The sequence below is a fragment of the Microtus pennsylvanicus genome, chromosome 15 (genome assembly GCF_037038515.1).
Source record: "Microtus pennsylvanicus isolate mMicPen1 chromosome 15, mMicPen1.hap1, whole genome shotgun sequence".
NCBI classification, from domain to species: Eukaryota; Metazoa; Chordata; class Mammalia; order Rodentia; family Cricetidae; genus Microtus; species Microtus pennsylvanicus.
Window position 1 is genome coordinate 19360337 of NC_134593.1, and position 15423 is coordinate 19375759.

The 15423-nt window shown below is 39.1% G+C and overlaps 1 protein-coding gene across 6 annotated transcripts in view; it reads left to right on the forward strand.

Annotated features, from left to right (window-relative positions):
* Cab39l (calcium binding protein 39 like) overlaps positions 1-15423 on the forward strand; it is a 105259-nt gene that overhangs the window by 38675 nt on the left and 51161 nt on the right. For 3 of the 6 annotated variants that reach the window (XM_075949926.1, XM_075949923.1, XM_075949928.1), the window contains one exon: positions 13285-13426. In XM_075949926.1, coding sequence (XP_075806041.1) covers positions 13316-13426 — 111 coding nt within the window. In that variant the 5' untranslated portion in view covers positions 13285-13315. Of the gene's footprint in view, positions 1-1090; positions 1523-13284; positions 13427-15423 lie in introns of those variants that run through there. The other 3 variants (XM_075949925.1, XM_075949924.1, XM_075949927.1) reach the window with 2 other exon arrangements.

The following is a 15423-nucleotide window of genomic DNA, read 5'->3' on the forward strand; positions in this document are numbered from 1 at the left end:
TTGAACTAGGCTTAATGGCAATCACCTTTATCTTCCTAGCTCTCCCACTAACCCAATAATCTCTATTTTAAAGCCAAATTTTATATGCTTGTTTTTCTTCAGGCATTTAAACAGCTAGTTAGAGGTAGTTAGACTTTAATTGAGCTCATACTCCGAGAGAAACTAGTTCTGTCGAGAAGCATTAGTGTCTGAGTAATAGGTCCCATAACTACTGTTGTCAGGTCCATAATTGGGAGTTCTGGGGAGAGAAACCAAGGACTTTTGCATATTGGAGGCTGGGGGCTGGCACTGCAAAGCAGCTGTAACTGGCTTCAGTACAGACCTGGGAATTCAATTCCAAAGAATCCTGAAAATGTCGTCCGAGTCACCTTTCCACTCTGCCTTCCCCAAAGCCTAGTCTCGAAGCCATAATTTGAAAGTGTTTTACTATACGAATATGGATGTGAGAATTTTTAACTGTTCTCTGTGGCCTTTCTAATTCTCACTGAATAGGAATAGCGGAGCTTGACCACAAATGCTTAGATAGAAAACTTTCTGTTGAAATAGTTGCGTCTAGTTTGCAATAACACATAAGAGACTCTAGTTAGATTTCTGGTGTCTGTAGTTTTCTGTTTTTATAATTTTTTCATTATAACTGCAAGTGTTTCTCTGCATTTGAAAACATAAAGTACTAAAAAAATGATTGCCTTTTTATAAAAATTACACTGTTAAAATTCAGTTATTAACACTCTGAGGTCTCCCTTGCTTTCTGGTTACACTGGTAGTGCTTGCACATCTCCTCACTGCGCGTTCTCATTGTGACAGCGTTCTCCCTGAGGAGCCCACACGTTAGCCATCAGGCCTGTTATTGTTACTGTCAGTGAGCAGTTGCTGGGAATCTACATTTATATTTTGAAGTAAGATGGTTGAGCCAGCTTAATCGTTTGACAAAATCCCATACAGGAATTGGTTCAAGACGTAGAGGGAAAAAGTTATGACAAATTTCTGTTTATCTTCAGACTTTTCTTTTTGCCCGAGAATTAATTTTGTCTCTGTTAATTGCTTTACAGACAGGCAGTCTTGTAATGTTACACAACAGGGGTGGAAGGGAGGGGGGAAAGGAGCTGTGACTGTGTGGTGTGCATCTCAAGCCCCGTGCTAGAGAGGGAGAGCGAGCGAATAAGCAAGCTGGTTTGACCAGAAACAGAACTGCCTGTGACAGATTAAGAGACAAGCAAGGCTTGGAATCCGAGAGCTAGCAGAGTGGAAATTTACTGCGGCTCTCTGTGAGTGTTCAAGTGATCATTTTCTGCTAACGTTTTCCGGCGGTAACTGTTACTCTTCAGAGAGTCAGAAAGTCAAGACAGAATTGTGCAGTCTTTCTCCACCACACTTGAGGAGGAGGAGGCATCCTTTATTAAATGGAAGAGAAAGGCTACTTCATCTGAAGTGCTTTGACCCTGAGAAAAGAGCTGTCTTCAGCACCTCACCATGGCTCTACGTTTTGTTGCTTAGACACGCTGGGGAGTTTCTATAGCCCTTGGTGAGTAACAGCAAGGTTTTCTGTATTGGTTTGGGTTGAAGAAAGTGAATTAATAAGAGATAATTGAATTTTACAGCAATACTTATATGTTAAATTGGACTGTTGCTTGTTTCTCTGCACGATGAACTGCTGTTACTAGGAGAGGTCCGGAAAAACAACAACTACAAAACAGTACTTCTCTGTTGCCTAAGGCACTTGAATCCTCACCAACTTTTCTGTGTCCTCCAAATATCTTATTTTGGAAATGGTTTTTTATTTACAGTTTCTAAAAATAGTGGCAGTTTCTGTTCTTCATGTTTTCCTATCACGTGTTTGAAAATTTGGAAGTTATCTATCTATATATTGTCAGGAAATTTAAAGCTATTGTCATAGTGTTTGATATTATAAGTTATTATGAATTACATCCTTCTACCATAATTCAGCTTAAAGTATTGCTAGCATTAATTCAAAGTACATATAATTTAAATGTTAGATGCTACTATGAAACCCAAAGTAACACCTGATTTTTCCAAAGTTCTGTGAGAAAAATAAAAAGGAGATAATTTACCTGTATAACTTATCATTCATGTAAGATGAATAAATATACATTTTTGAGTTAAAAGAGTTAGGCATTTTCTTCTTATAGTGACACCAAGTTCCCATATAGTCGGTCATGTAGCTCACTTGCAGAGATATAACTAGAAGTATATGTGTAAAGAGCAAAAAAGTAAATTCTTGCTATGTTTATTTACATTTCTATAGAGCCTTCATTTGTATAATCTTTAAAAGAATATTGTATATTCTCTACAGCTGCATATAGGTGTTATATAAAAAGATATGCATATAAAGTGTGTGATTATTCTTCTGTAGAAGGAAGTATATATATTGTTAACTATTAAATTGATTCATTGCATAAAGACAACTATTTTGAGCAAAGTTTCTATTCTACCCTGTGTTAGCCTCAAGAAATGTGTGCCTTCAGCTATTGATTCAAGTGAGTCTTTTAAGGCAGAAAAAATTAATGAAAATGAAGACTCCTGCAGAGAGCCAGTAAACTCTGGACAGGCGTAGAGCCTGGACATAGAACGGCTTGCTTTTTCCAGTAGCTCCTCTGGTCTACGTGTACAGAGCCTGTAGAACAGGTTTTCTTTTGTGGCTTTTTTCCCCCTCCAGTTTGTTGATCTAACATATAAGAAGCAACTCAGTTGGCCTGTGGAAACTTCTGAACAAACTCTTATACAATTAAAGTCAGCACTTTTATTTCTTTACATAATCTCAATACCCCATCCTTAGATGGATGGAATTTACATTAAATTTGACAGTCTTCTGGGGGAAATTGCTTTAGTAATTTGCTAGTGTTACCTAGTGATGTCACCACTTCTTAGGCACACAGTAATGTAAACACAGAGAGAGAGTGCCATCACAGTTTGCAAACGCTTTATTTCAGGAGCTCCTTTGTAAGCAGACTGCTGAATGTAAGAGCCCGTTTCCCTGGGAAATCATTCATCAAGTGGCTGTTAGGTTTTTATTTTAGGCTGAGAATATAATTTATTCATGCTATAGAAAGACCATTGCCACTTTTCAAGAGACTAAAAAGTCAGTTCTAGTGCCAGAACCAAATGAGAACCAACCATGGGATGATGGAGGAAGGTCATTGGTTAAATAAAAAGACACTGCTTGGTCCTCATTGGTTAGAAGATAGGTGGGAGGAGTAAACAGAACAGAACGCTGGGAGGAAGAGGAAGTGAGCTCAGACTCTACAGCTCTCCTCTCGGGAGCAGACGCCTCAGAGAGATGCCATGCTCCCAGCTCCCGGGAAGATGCACGCAATGAAGCAAGCCGCCAGGTTAGACATGCTGAATCTTTCCCACTAAGACCGGTGCTCACAGATTATTAGAGATGGGTTGATGGGTATATCAGAATTAGCCAGTAAGGGCTAAAGATAAAGGGCCAAGCAGTGTTTAAATGAATACAGTTTGTGTGTTGTTATTTCGGGGCAAAAGCTAGCCGAGCAGGTGGCTCGGGTGTTGGGGATGCAGCCCCGCCGCTCCTTATTACCACAATGGAAGGTGCTTATTTCTGCCACGTATCAATGCTTAAGAACAGCAAGTATGATACAAAGTCGGTACATTTGGAAGGATGCTTAAATGGGATTCTTAGTTATTTCCAAAGTTGGTTTCAGTTTTTATAGTGCCCAATCTAACACTGCTGTCAGAGATTTCGTTCGGTATATGAAACGGTCTAGCCTCTGCTTCTCTGTGTAGCAGTTCTGGAGTCCAATACAGTGTGAGTAGCACACCGTAGGTGCCTGATAAGAGACCACCTGAGGACTGGCCTGTGTCTTTGGTCTGCATCAATGGAATGGAGAAGCTGGTGAGATGGTTAGTTGGTACAGTGCTTGCCACCCCGGCACCCTCTTAAAAATCCAGGTGTAGGGGGCCAGAGAGATGGCTCAGAGGTTAAGAACACTGACTGGTCTTCCAGAGGTCCTGAGTTCAATTGCTAGCAACCACACAGTAGCTCACAACCATCTATAAGATTTGGTGCCCTCTTCTGGCCTGCAGGGATACATAGGGCAGATCGCTATATACATAATTAACAAATAAATCTTTTTTAAAAAATTTACAAATCCAGGTGTGGTAATACACTCCTGCAATATTAGTACTGGGGAGGTGAATATCGGATTCCAGTGCTTGCTATCCAGCTAGTCTTGCTGAATTGCCGAGCTGCTGAGTTCCATGTTCAATGAGATACCCTGTCTTAGTAAAATACGGTGGAGAGAATTAACATTAACCTCTGGCCTCTGTTTGTATGTGTACCTATATGCATACCCACTCACACATACATATGCATACATGAACAACACACTCAAGCTTTTCCCATGAGAGGGAGGGAGGGGAGGGGAAGAGAGAGAGAGAGAAATAGCTTTCTCAAAGTGTCCAAAGAGGTATAGGGGCCTAAGGGCACACATTTTCCATTATAAGAAAGAGATGGCCTGACGTAAATGGATTGAATTATGAGATATGAACAAGCAAAATAGGACAGAGTGGTCATAACTTAGAAAAGACTGTAGCCCATCTAGGTGGCAGTCCTGAGTTAATGGACTTGGTGATGAAAGGAGGCCAGGGTATGTGTTAAGTATCTTGAATACATGAAACATTTTGAAGTCAGAAGTCAGGTGTCAGCTCAAAGGGATTATCTATTTCATATGTATACTAGGAACAATATGAAGAAACATGGCCTACTTGAAAAATTCAGATTAACTCTATCCAAGTTTAGCTATCCAGTTCAGTTAGATTGGATCTGGAATTTCTTTAAAGTGTTCATACACAAAATACATAAAATATGAAAGCTAGCAGTACCATCTATGCTTTTCACGAGCCAATAAATAGTTGTAGGCTACACTTAGCTGGAACCACCCTTTCTTCCTTCCACTCCAGAATAATTTAAAAGTAGTGATTTTGAGTTGTCCTAAGTGACATATAATAGGTCCTTAATTAGTACTTATTAAATAAATTAATAGATTTGGATACTTTCTGTTGTATACACATAAATACATATTTATATTGCAACTTAGAGAAACTAGCCTATTTCCTCTAGAAGCAAAAAGATCTATTATGACCTTATTGACATGCATATTATAGTCATACTCTTCAATTGGTAATTAAAAGAATGGCTTAAACAGAAATATTTACTGTCTATAAGTGAGAAAACAAACTTCCTAACTTTGCAATTTAAGTTTCTAGCAGAGACTCAACAAATTTCTTCCAACTTTGGAAAGACAAAGGATTGTATTAATATATCAGCCAGAAAAACTATACCTATTGTGGGTGTATTTTGAGTAAGTAGCTTCAGCTGAGTCACCTTCATGTCTATACCCTTCGGTAATATTTTTATAGACTGACAGTAACAAGGGCAGAACTTCCTGATGCTATGAAATAATTGTTTTTACAGTATCCCTAGAAATCAGACTAATGTCAAGGACGGGATCTAACCACAATTAAGTGTTGTGTACACTGTGTAGTGCTTGCAGAAGACTGAAGAATGCTGGAGTATCAGTCTCTTGAGTATTTTTTTATATTTACTGTGTGTGTGTGTGTGTGTGTGTATGTGTGTGTGTGTGTGTGTGTGTGTGTGTGTGTGTTATGCACATACACTTGCTCATGTGCCATGGCGTGACTATGGAGGTCAGAGAATAACTTGAGGTTGCTGGTTCTTCCATTGAACCACATTGAACTCAGGTCACCAGGTTCAGCAGCAATTTTTTCCTGAGCCATCTCAGCAGCCCTTGATTATTATGTTGTAAAGGAAACCATTTGGTGATTTCAGTGAGCTTGAATGCTGTCATTATGGCTACTGGTTTGGGAGAATGCTGATCTAACTACAAATCGCGACTGTGAAACTCTAATGCAAAATATCCCTCATTAAAAGTCATTCATAGTTTTTAAATGTAGAACATTTTTGCTCCTGTAAACAGCCGAAGCTGTCAGCAGAAATAGTAATGTGGAACTAATAAAGTTCCTGGCCTTTTCTAGAAGAGTAATATGTTCCTAAACTCATGTGAGTAGTTTTATGTCTTCTTAATTAAGCTCATATATTATTTCTGTTTTAAATTTATGTAACATGGTGCACTGGAAATAAAGCATAATTACTAAAAGACATGAGTCTCTCATAAAAGAGTTTTTATTCTCATATAAGTCACCCAAGGTGTCTAGATGAATGAAAATTCATAAGACATTTTCCACAAATATTCTATTTCTGTGTAAATTATTCATTTTTAGAAAATATTTCTTCCCCACAGACACTGTTAACAAAATAAAACGTAAAAACTAAGTGAAGTCAGGCCTAGTGGTGCACAGCTGTAATCCTAGCTATTAAGAGCCCAGAAAAAGGAGGTATTCAAATTAATTTGAACTTCTAGAGCCTTGGTTCTCAACCTGGGGGTTACAAGCCCCTGGGGAGTCAAACAATGCTTTAACAGGGGTCACCTAAGATCATCAGAGCACAAAGATATTTACATTACAATTCACAACAGTAGCCAAATTTACAGTCATGAAGTAGCAGCGAAAATAATTTTATGATTGGGGATCACCACAACATGACGAACTGTATGTATTAAAGGGTCGCAGCATTAGGATGGCTGAGAACCACTGCTCTAGAGTAAGAGTTACCTGTGAAATCATTTTTATATTTTATTGGTAGTCTGCTGATTTTCACTTGTCTGTCAAAGTACAAAATTCAGTGTGGTTTCTAATAACATTGGTATGCATATTTAAATTCAGTGTGGTTTCTAATAACATTGGTATGCATATTTAAATTCAGTGTGGTTTCTAATAACATTGGTATGCATATTTAAAAGTTGAAATAAGGTTGGAAGATACTTTGCCACATACAATACTTGGTGCTGTGGCCTATCTAACTATAGTGATGCATTTTGTAATTTATCTGTGACAGCATTTCTCAATTTTTATTTGGTAGGGGTATTTTTGGACACAGCAAATATAGAACTTTTAGGTACACTTTTCAGTTTCTAATTCACATCTAATCAAATTACCCATTGTAAAAGAACAATTTAATTAGCACTGTTTACTCAAGATATAACTCCCTGCCATTGAGTTTAAAAATACATCTTTATATGCCTAGTCATCTGCTCCTGATGCATTTTTATTGTATTTATTTCTGTTTGTGGTCCTCTTAGAACACAGGTAAAAGAATGCCAACCCTTGGGACTTCCTGAATGTTTTTTAATGTGGTGATTGGTGGGGATATTGAGGGTGTTTAAGAAAGGTGCATTTGGAAGACTGGGGTGTAGCTTAGTGGAAGGCAATTGTGAAGCCAGAACGTCATCGCTAGCACTGCAAAGGCAACAGAAGTAGTAACTTGGGTTTGTTTGGGGCTGTTGATGTGGCTCAATAGAGCACTTGCCTAGCGTACAGAGACACCCACACTCAGTTCCCATGAACATGTGCGCACACAAGTACACACACGCACACATGCTTTAACTAAAGAGCTGTGGGAACCTTGGAAATGGTCTCAGCGTGTTCTCTGTCGGTTGAAAAATAAACTTAGGTTTAAAAAAAAAAAACCTGAGTTGAGTTTTTTAAAATAACGAGTTTGGCAGTAGAGGTCATACAGATGCTTTTGTGCTTGTTCAAAGCCTAAGATTTCTTCAGAGATAGACTTACCACTCCCTTCAAAATGCTGACGAAACCTTTGAATTGAGAATTGTTATTGAACAGCACAGTTGGAAGTTAGGGAAAAAAAGGTCTAGAAATATTCACTACCCACCCCAGCCAGATACTTAGACCCCGTTGAAATGTTTGACGTAAGATACCAACGGGGACCTGCAGTGTCTCACACACCCTATCCAAGCACACCTCTCCATTGAAGTTGCTCAGATGACTGACCTTGGGCCATCCTTAGTGGCTCTTACACACAAGGTAGGAGTGCTGCCAAAATCTTCCACACAACCTCCCCACCTGTGTTCGCTGGGCACAGAGCTAAACGATCTTTTTGGCTTTCTCTCTAGAACCTGAGCCAAGTACCACTCTTCATGAAACTTCATAGCCTCAGAAATTTTATTTGACTGATGACTTGAAAAGATGGGGAGGATCAGAATTCCAGTGCGGACTTTAAAACAAAAAGGCTGTTTAGTAGTTTTAAGTACTATATGAGAGGTGTTTTCATGATGAATGCATTGGCCTTTTATTAAATAGTTTGACTGTGTTATCCAGAGCTTGCTACTATTGGCTCCGTGTGTGTGTGTGTGTGTGTGTGTGTGTGTGTGTGTGTGTGTGTGTGTGGTGGAGTAGATCCACATGCACGCGTATGTTTGGAAACTAAAGACAGCTTGAGGTATACCTCAGGGTGGCTCTCAACCTTGTTGAAATAGTTCTCTCACTTGGACCTTAGACTAGTTTTGACTAGTCTGACTGACCAGCAAGCCCTGACATCCGCCTATCTCTACTTCCCAGTGTTCGAGTTTCAGGCACATACCACCTCACCCAGCTTTTAGGTCGGTTCTAGAGACTGAATGTGTTTCCTCATGTTAGTGCAATAAGCACTTTGCAAATGGAGCCAAACTATTCACTTTTTAAAAGTATTCTTATTGTGCATAGGCTCTGTGGGTTTGTATTTCTGTTTGCGTTACATAGTTGCAATTGTGCCCTATAACATGAACATGACAGTGTTTCTAACATTAAATTTCCATTCTATTTCACATTGTTTAGAAACATTATCATGGTCATAAACCATGGTTCATCAAATTTAAGAAGCTCTTGGTGGTAAAGAACATGACTAATTTATCTGTCACTAAAGGAGGGTGGGTGGGACCTTGCTAGTTAGTGTGAAGCACTATCAACCAAGAGACGCACCTCGTTTTGGGGGGTGTTAGTATTTAAAAAACTTTTTTTTTCCAAGTTGGAAAAGCTCGCAACATTCACTATTAGTATATAGAGTGGCTATAGCACTATTTTCTCTTTTTGAGATGTTTAGACTCTTTTTGGGTTTTTCACTGTTACAGTAAATATTGCAATAAACCTGCTCTATACAAATTTGAATATTAAGGTGGGATAATAAGATTCATATTTTGATTATCTTAGGTTGTCAGAAATGCGTTTAACTCCTAAGTCAGAAGTTGTATCTAATATTCTAGAACCATAAGGCCAAATTATTGTGCAACTTTAACCCTCACCAGTTAGTAATGAAAGAGCCAGTTGCATTGCACCATCGTTCAGTTAGAGTTTTGTCAACATAATAACAAAAGGCTGCATTATTTAGCTGGGTATAGCGCTGCACCCCTGTAATTCCAGGACTTAGGAGACAGAGACAAAAGAATCAGAAGTTCAAGGCTTCAACTATGTAGTCATTGTAAGACCAGTCTGGACTGAGTAAGACACTGCCTCAAACAAAATAAAACAACAAAACCAAAACTCACTTTATTGTGTTGTGGGGAAAATAATTTTCACTTTGAGTTTTCAGTTTTAAATTAAAGAGAGTGGTTAAATGTTTACTATGTATTTGTATTTCTGTGTTTTTCTATTGTCTATATGTTATTTCTCTGATGGATTGTTTTTATTCTCAAAGAGATTTTCAGTTTTAACTGGTTAATTTGCAGGGTCTTATTGTGAAGCTCAGTCTGGTCTTGAACTCATGACCTGCCTCAACTTCACGATGGTCTTCGACCTGGCTGAGGTCTTCCTTTAGAGGGATGCTAACCAATTCTCTTTAGAATTCCTAGCACAGAATTTTCTTGTTTGCCTGAAGTTTTAATTTTGTAAAGAAATTCAATTTTTTGTGTTTGTAGTCTATTTATAATAACATTGACTTTCCAATCTCATTGCTTGAGTTGTTTGTTTGTTTGTTTGTCTGTTTGTTTTGCTGTTCTGGAAATAATAGAACCCTGAGCCTCATGGCTAAGCAAGCACTCTGTTGCTAAGCTGTACCCCATCCCCTTCTTTGAGATTTATTTCATTGCTTCTAAAATTTTAGAAATTTATCTGCATTTGTTTTGGGAATTTCTCCATTAATCTGTGTGTTTTTTGATGACACTGTTACTTACTTACAGTAATTCATTGCACTTTTCATTTCATTTCCTCCCTGCTAATCTTTTTAAATTTTGTTATTGACTGTAAGAAAGATGCAGTGGCAGGAAACAAGCTTAGGATACTCATAACCCTAGTTTCATTTACATTTGCAAAAATATAAAAAAAAAATCTACTGTGCTTGCTTACCTGTTATTCGTTAATAATTTCAGTTAGGGGTGTTTTTTAAAGCTGTGATTATAACTATATCAAACCATAAATTTTAGGAATCATTGGTGTTTTGATATTATTTAGACTTGTCAATCAAGCACTGAAACTGCTGCTCTGGAGAAACCCCGGTACATATGTGCAAGCAGACAGGCAAAGGAATATGTGATAGGGTAATTCTTGCAGTTGTTAGTAGTGAAGAGCAGTAAGAATCTGGAGGACAGATGAGATCATTGGGACATAGTTATACATTAGGATGCTCCACGAGCAGCCAGAGAGCTTGCTCTGTCTCACCTCTTTCTAAGAGATGGATAGGAAGCTTTCTACTCCTTTAAAAATATTATGTTTAGGGACCTGATGGCCCAGCAGTTAAAACATGTACTTCTCTTTCAGAGCACTGGAGTTCTGTTCCCAGCTTCCATGATGGTTGGCTAACAAATGTCTGTAACTCCAGCTTCATGAGGTCTTCTTGCCTCTGGTTTCTACAAGCACTTCTCATATGCACGTACCACATACAGACCCACATGCATACATATAATTAAAAGTGATGGGAAAAAAATTAAATTATTTAAATTGATCTAACCATTTTATTTAGAGCCTTAGAACTTTATAATAAAATATCATAGTAAAATAGCAATTTCTTTAGATTAGAATACATTATTTCATTTAGCTTAAAGTACCACTGAGGAAAGTGCTAGTGAAGAATTTTACTTTCAAATATAGACCACATTATTATTGCTCTTAGTCACCCTATAGTATTAGATCTGAAAATCAATCCCTTCTGTCTATCTGAAGTTCTCAATTGACACCTGCTCATTCCCTCCCTTCTCAGTTGCCCAGCCTTTGGCAGCCATCATGGTACTCCCAATTTCTATGAATTCATTTGTTTTAGAATACTTGTCTCTCTCTCTGCTTGACATAATACAGTAACGATCTGTGTTGTCACATGTGACATAGCCGTCTCCCCTTCAGTATTGTTCGTGTGTATGCGTGCACCACAGTGGGTTATGTGGATGTCAGAGAACTGGTTTTCACCTTCTGCCTTTACATAGGTTCTAGGGCTTGAACTCAGGTTGTCAGACTTGCGTAGGCAAGTGCTTTACCCACGGAGCCATCTCATTGGCCTGATTTCCCTCGTTTTTAAGATCAAATAGCATTATGTGATATCTGTCTTTATCAATCCATTCATAGACATGTGTGTTATGAAGTGTGATGTGTGTTGGCCATGGGAGTGGTGCTCGGTGATCATGGGATGTAGATACCCCTTTACACGTTGACTTTTATCCCTTTGGATATGTCTCCTGGAGGAAAAATATTGACCAACTAGTTGGTGGTTCTACCACTAATTTTTTGAGGACCTCCACACCATTTCTTGTCCCAGCTATTCCAGCTATCTCCACCACCAGCACCCAGGAGTCCCCTTTTGTCCATGTTCTCACTAACACTTGTTGCCTTTCATCTTTTTGTATTTGGTTGGCTTGTGTCACAGTTCATTTGAGACTTAATTGTGGAGCATGGTGCGGAGCATCCTGGCACTGCGCAGGTGGTCATCCCTCCCTCCCAGGGGTTGGGGTGTGGCCCAAGGCAGACAGATGCTACCAGAACAGGGATGAAGTAACTACAGGGATTGTTTCCTTGTCTCTGATTTAGTTCTTTCTGCTTCTGTCACTATTTCTATTCTTTTCTTGGAGATATTTGGCATGGTTTCCTTTTTAACTTTTTAAATTCTATTTTATTGTTCTTCTCATATGAATGAATTATAATTGTAAATTCACACCCTCCCACTTGTCCTGCCAACTATATGAAGGCTTCCTTTCAAGAACCATTTCAGATTTTTAGCATTAATTTTGTTGAGTTATTTGTGGGCTTGATTCCATTTAATCTTTTCAGCATTATATTTGTAGACATATACAACCTTTGTGTGCAGACATTGTGTATTAGCTAGAGATTTAATTGTGGGGCTGTATACTTTCCTTCCCAGAACCATGTTTATTTTCCTATGGTTCTGTGAGAATGTATGGGGCTGCCCAGTCCAAAGATTTTTTTTTAATTTTTTTTTGCACATTGCTGTTGTTTTTGAAAGGCCATTCTGTTGGAATGTGCTTTGAAAGAGGATTTTTATTTCTTTTAAAAGCCACAAGACAAATTTACGTTTATATCTGATCATTAATCTTGACTAGAAAAGTCCTTTAAGTGATGGAGTTTAAAGAATTCTTCTTCATATTAGGCATTATATCTTTTGCTGTTGAGATTTTATTCCTTGTTTCCTTTTGTTGTGGCTGACTTTTCCACTACCCTCTCTGCTGTTAGGTTTTTTAAGATAACACTTTATTTTCTTCATATTGCTATAAAGTACCTACACACATATAATAATATATATGGACATTTATATTCTTTGCCATCATTTTAGGTTTAAAAATGTTACCATTAGCCGGGCGGTGGTGGCGCATGCCTTTAATCCCAGCACTCGGGAGGTAGAGGCAGGCGGATCTCTGTAAGTTCGAGGCCAGCCTGGTCTACAAGAACTAGTTCCAGGACAGGCTCCAAAGCCACAGAGAAACCCTGTCTCGAAAAACCAAAAAAAAAAAAAAAAAAGTTACCATTATCATTATCTAACCTTTCCTTCTTTACTTTAAGAGCCGTTTCATTTTAAAATAGAAAAATGATAGTCAAGAATATTCTGAATCTAGTCCATTCATCAAGACTAGATAGGAACTAAGTATTGTTTTCCCAGTACTGGGGATAGAGTGGAGGGCCCTTGCACATGCTAGGCAACTGAGCCACATGCCTGAGCTTGTGTTTATGTAGCAAATGGTTCTGCGTCACAGTTGGCTCGTTTTAAGTGTGAGTGGGTGAACTAGACACAGGTCAAACAGTGCCCAGAGAGTAAAATCAGTAGCCAAGTGTGTGCCATGGGAAAGGTATCCAGTTGAGAGTGGATGGGACTGGCCAATCCATGGAGAAGTGGACATGCTAGGAGCTGAAAGTTACCATCTTTTAACTTGGCTTGCTTTTGTTTCTTTGTTTGTTTAGCATTCCATATTGGAAGAAGAGATCTTTAGACATGAAAAAAATGCCTTTGTTTAGTAAATCACACAAAAATCCAGCAGAAATTGTGAAAATCCTGAAAGACAACCTGGCCATTTTGGAAAAGCAAGACAAAAAGACAGACAAGGTATGATTTAAAACAAAGCCATTATTAAAATGTGTGTATTTCAAGGCCACGCCCATGTAAAAGCTTAATGAAGAATTAAGTGTGGTCCCTGTTATGTTCATAGGTTGTTTCGGGTTTTTATGCAGCTAGTAAATGTTGGGTCTGTTGTACTGAACCTTTCTTCAGTGTCCCTCTGACCCAGCCCAAGTCTCTGTAGGCATCAGAGCTGTCTCGTTGTACTGTGTTATGGTAATGGGAAAGAGAGAACTGGCTCAGTTCTTCCACATTGTTCTGAGGTCTGACCAAGGGACTTTCTCATAGAGAGGCCTTTGTTCATTCTTTGAAGGAATTTTAAGCCCCACATGGTTGGTTCTCTCTGCAATGACTAGATTCAAAATGACCTGTTATAAAATAAAAGACCTTAGGGTCATAGTGTGCTTCTATCTCAGTATGTGATAAACCCTTAACCTTTCTAAGGAATTGGAGAAATATCTTGTTCTAATTCGGACAGTCTTTGAGACAGCCAATTTTTGGTTTAAATACAAACTAAAAATAACCTTCATGAAGTATTTAAATGGCAAACATTAAAAAGAAAAATTAAAAGCCTCCAGGTTTTCATTCCTAACCGGGAGAAGGTCAGTTAAGCCCAGAACATTCACGTTCGCAGCACCGCAGGCGAGGATTAGGAGCAGGGCCGCTTCTGCTCGCTGCAAGTGACCGTGCACATGTGTCTGAGCTTTGGAGACACGTTCAATATTATCTGACGAGTGGGAAATATGCATTGCGAAGATCCTACTGGCCCACTAATGATACCTGGACACATTCTGTGGGCATGCTTTTGAATATGCCCGCTATACCAGGCTTTTTCTTTTCAGCCACCAACCACCACCTTAATCATGACACAGAAACTTACTATTAACTTTGAATGCTCACCCTAGCTTAGGCTCATTTCTGGCTAGGTCCTTTAACTTAAATTAACCCGCTTCTCTTTAGCTACCTTTTGCCTTGGAGCTTTTTACTTTTCCCTCTTCTGTATATCTTCCTTTCACTGCTTCTCATGTCTCCTTTGCTGGCGACTGCCTGGCTTCTGGCCCCAGGCATCTCTCTTGTTCTCTCCTCTTTTTCTCCCTTTCATTCTTCTCTCGAGCCTGGTTTCTCCTCCTATTTATTCTCTCTGCCCGCCAGCTCCACTTATCCTTTCTCTGTCTAGCTGTTGACCATTGAGCTCTTTATCAGACCAATCAGGTGTCTTAGGCAGGCAAGGTGAAACAAATGCAACCCATCTTTACATAATTAAACAAACACAGCATAAACAAAAGCAACACACCTTATACAGTTAAAGTAATATTCCGCAGCATAAACACATGTAACATATCTTTGCCTAGTTAAAATAATATTCCACAACAGCACACCGGGAGAAACACATGCGAATATATTGTAGTTCACGGCTTCTTAATGAGAACAGCCCCCAAATTCACAAACAATAGGACCAAGAAAGACGTTGCAGCATACCCAGCTGTGAGTGGAGGAGTAGAGATGGGGCACTTGAGAAACTGCTGCCTCTATGCAGCGGCAGAGAGGAGTTCCCCCAATGGGAAGCTGAGTGAAAGGAGTAGAGTGTGTACGGTACAGGTCTTCCTTAAATTCCCAAGTTAGAGGGGTTACAGCAGCACAGAGGTAAGGAAAGCAGAGAAAGGTGAAGCAGTCATTATGCCTGAGGTTACTTGCTTATACAAAGGCAAAGTTTATTTGTTCTCCGAGTTTTGGAAACTTCAGTCTATGACCAATCGGCCACATTGTTCTGGGGCCTCTTGTAGGGACAGCCCATCATCATATAGGGAACCTGTGACAGAGCTTGTAGCTGGGATGGGAAAGGAAAGGAAAAGATCATGGCCCATCCCACAATCTCATTCAAATGCATATTCTCAGTGACTAGGAGAGACCTCCCCTGAGGCCCCGCCACCGGCAGGATTGCCACACTGAACACATGGGCCTTTGGGGAACATTTAAAATCCAAA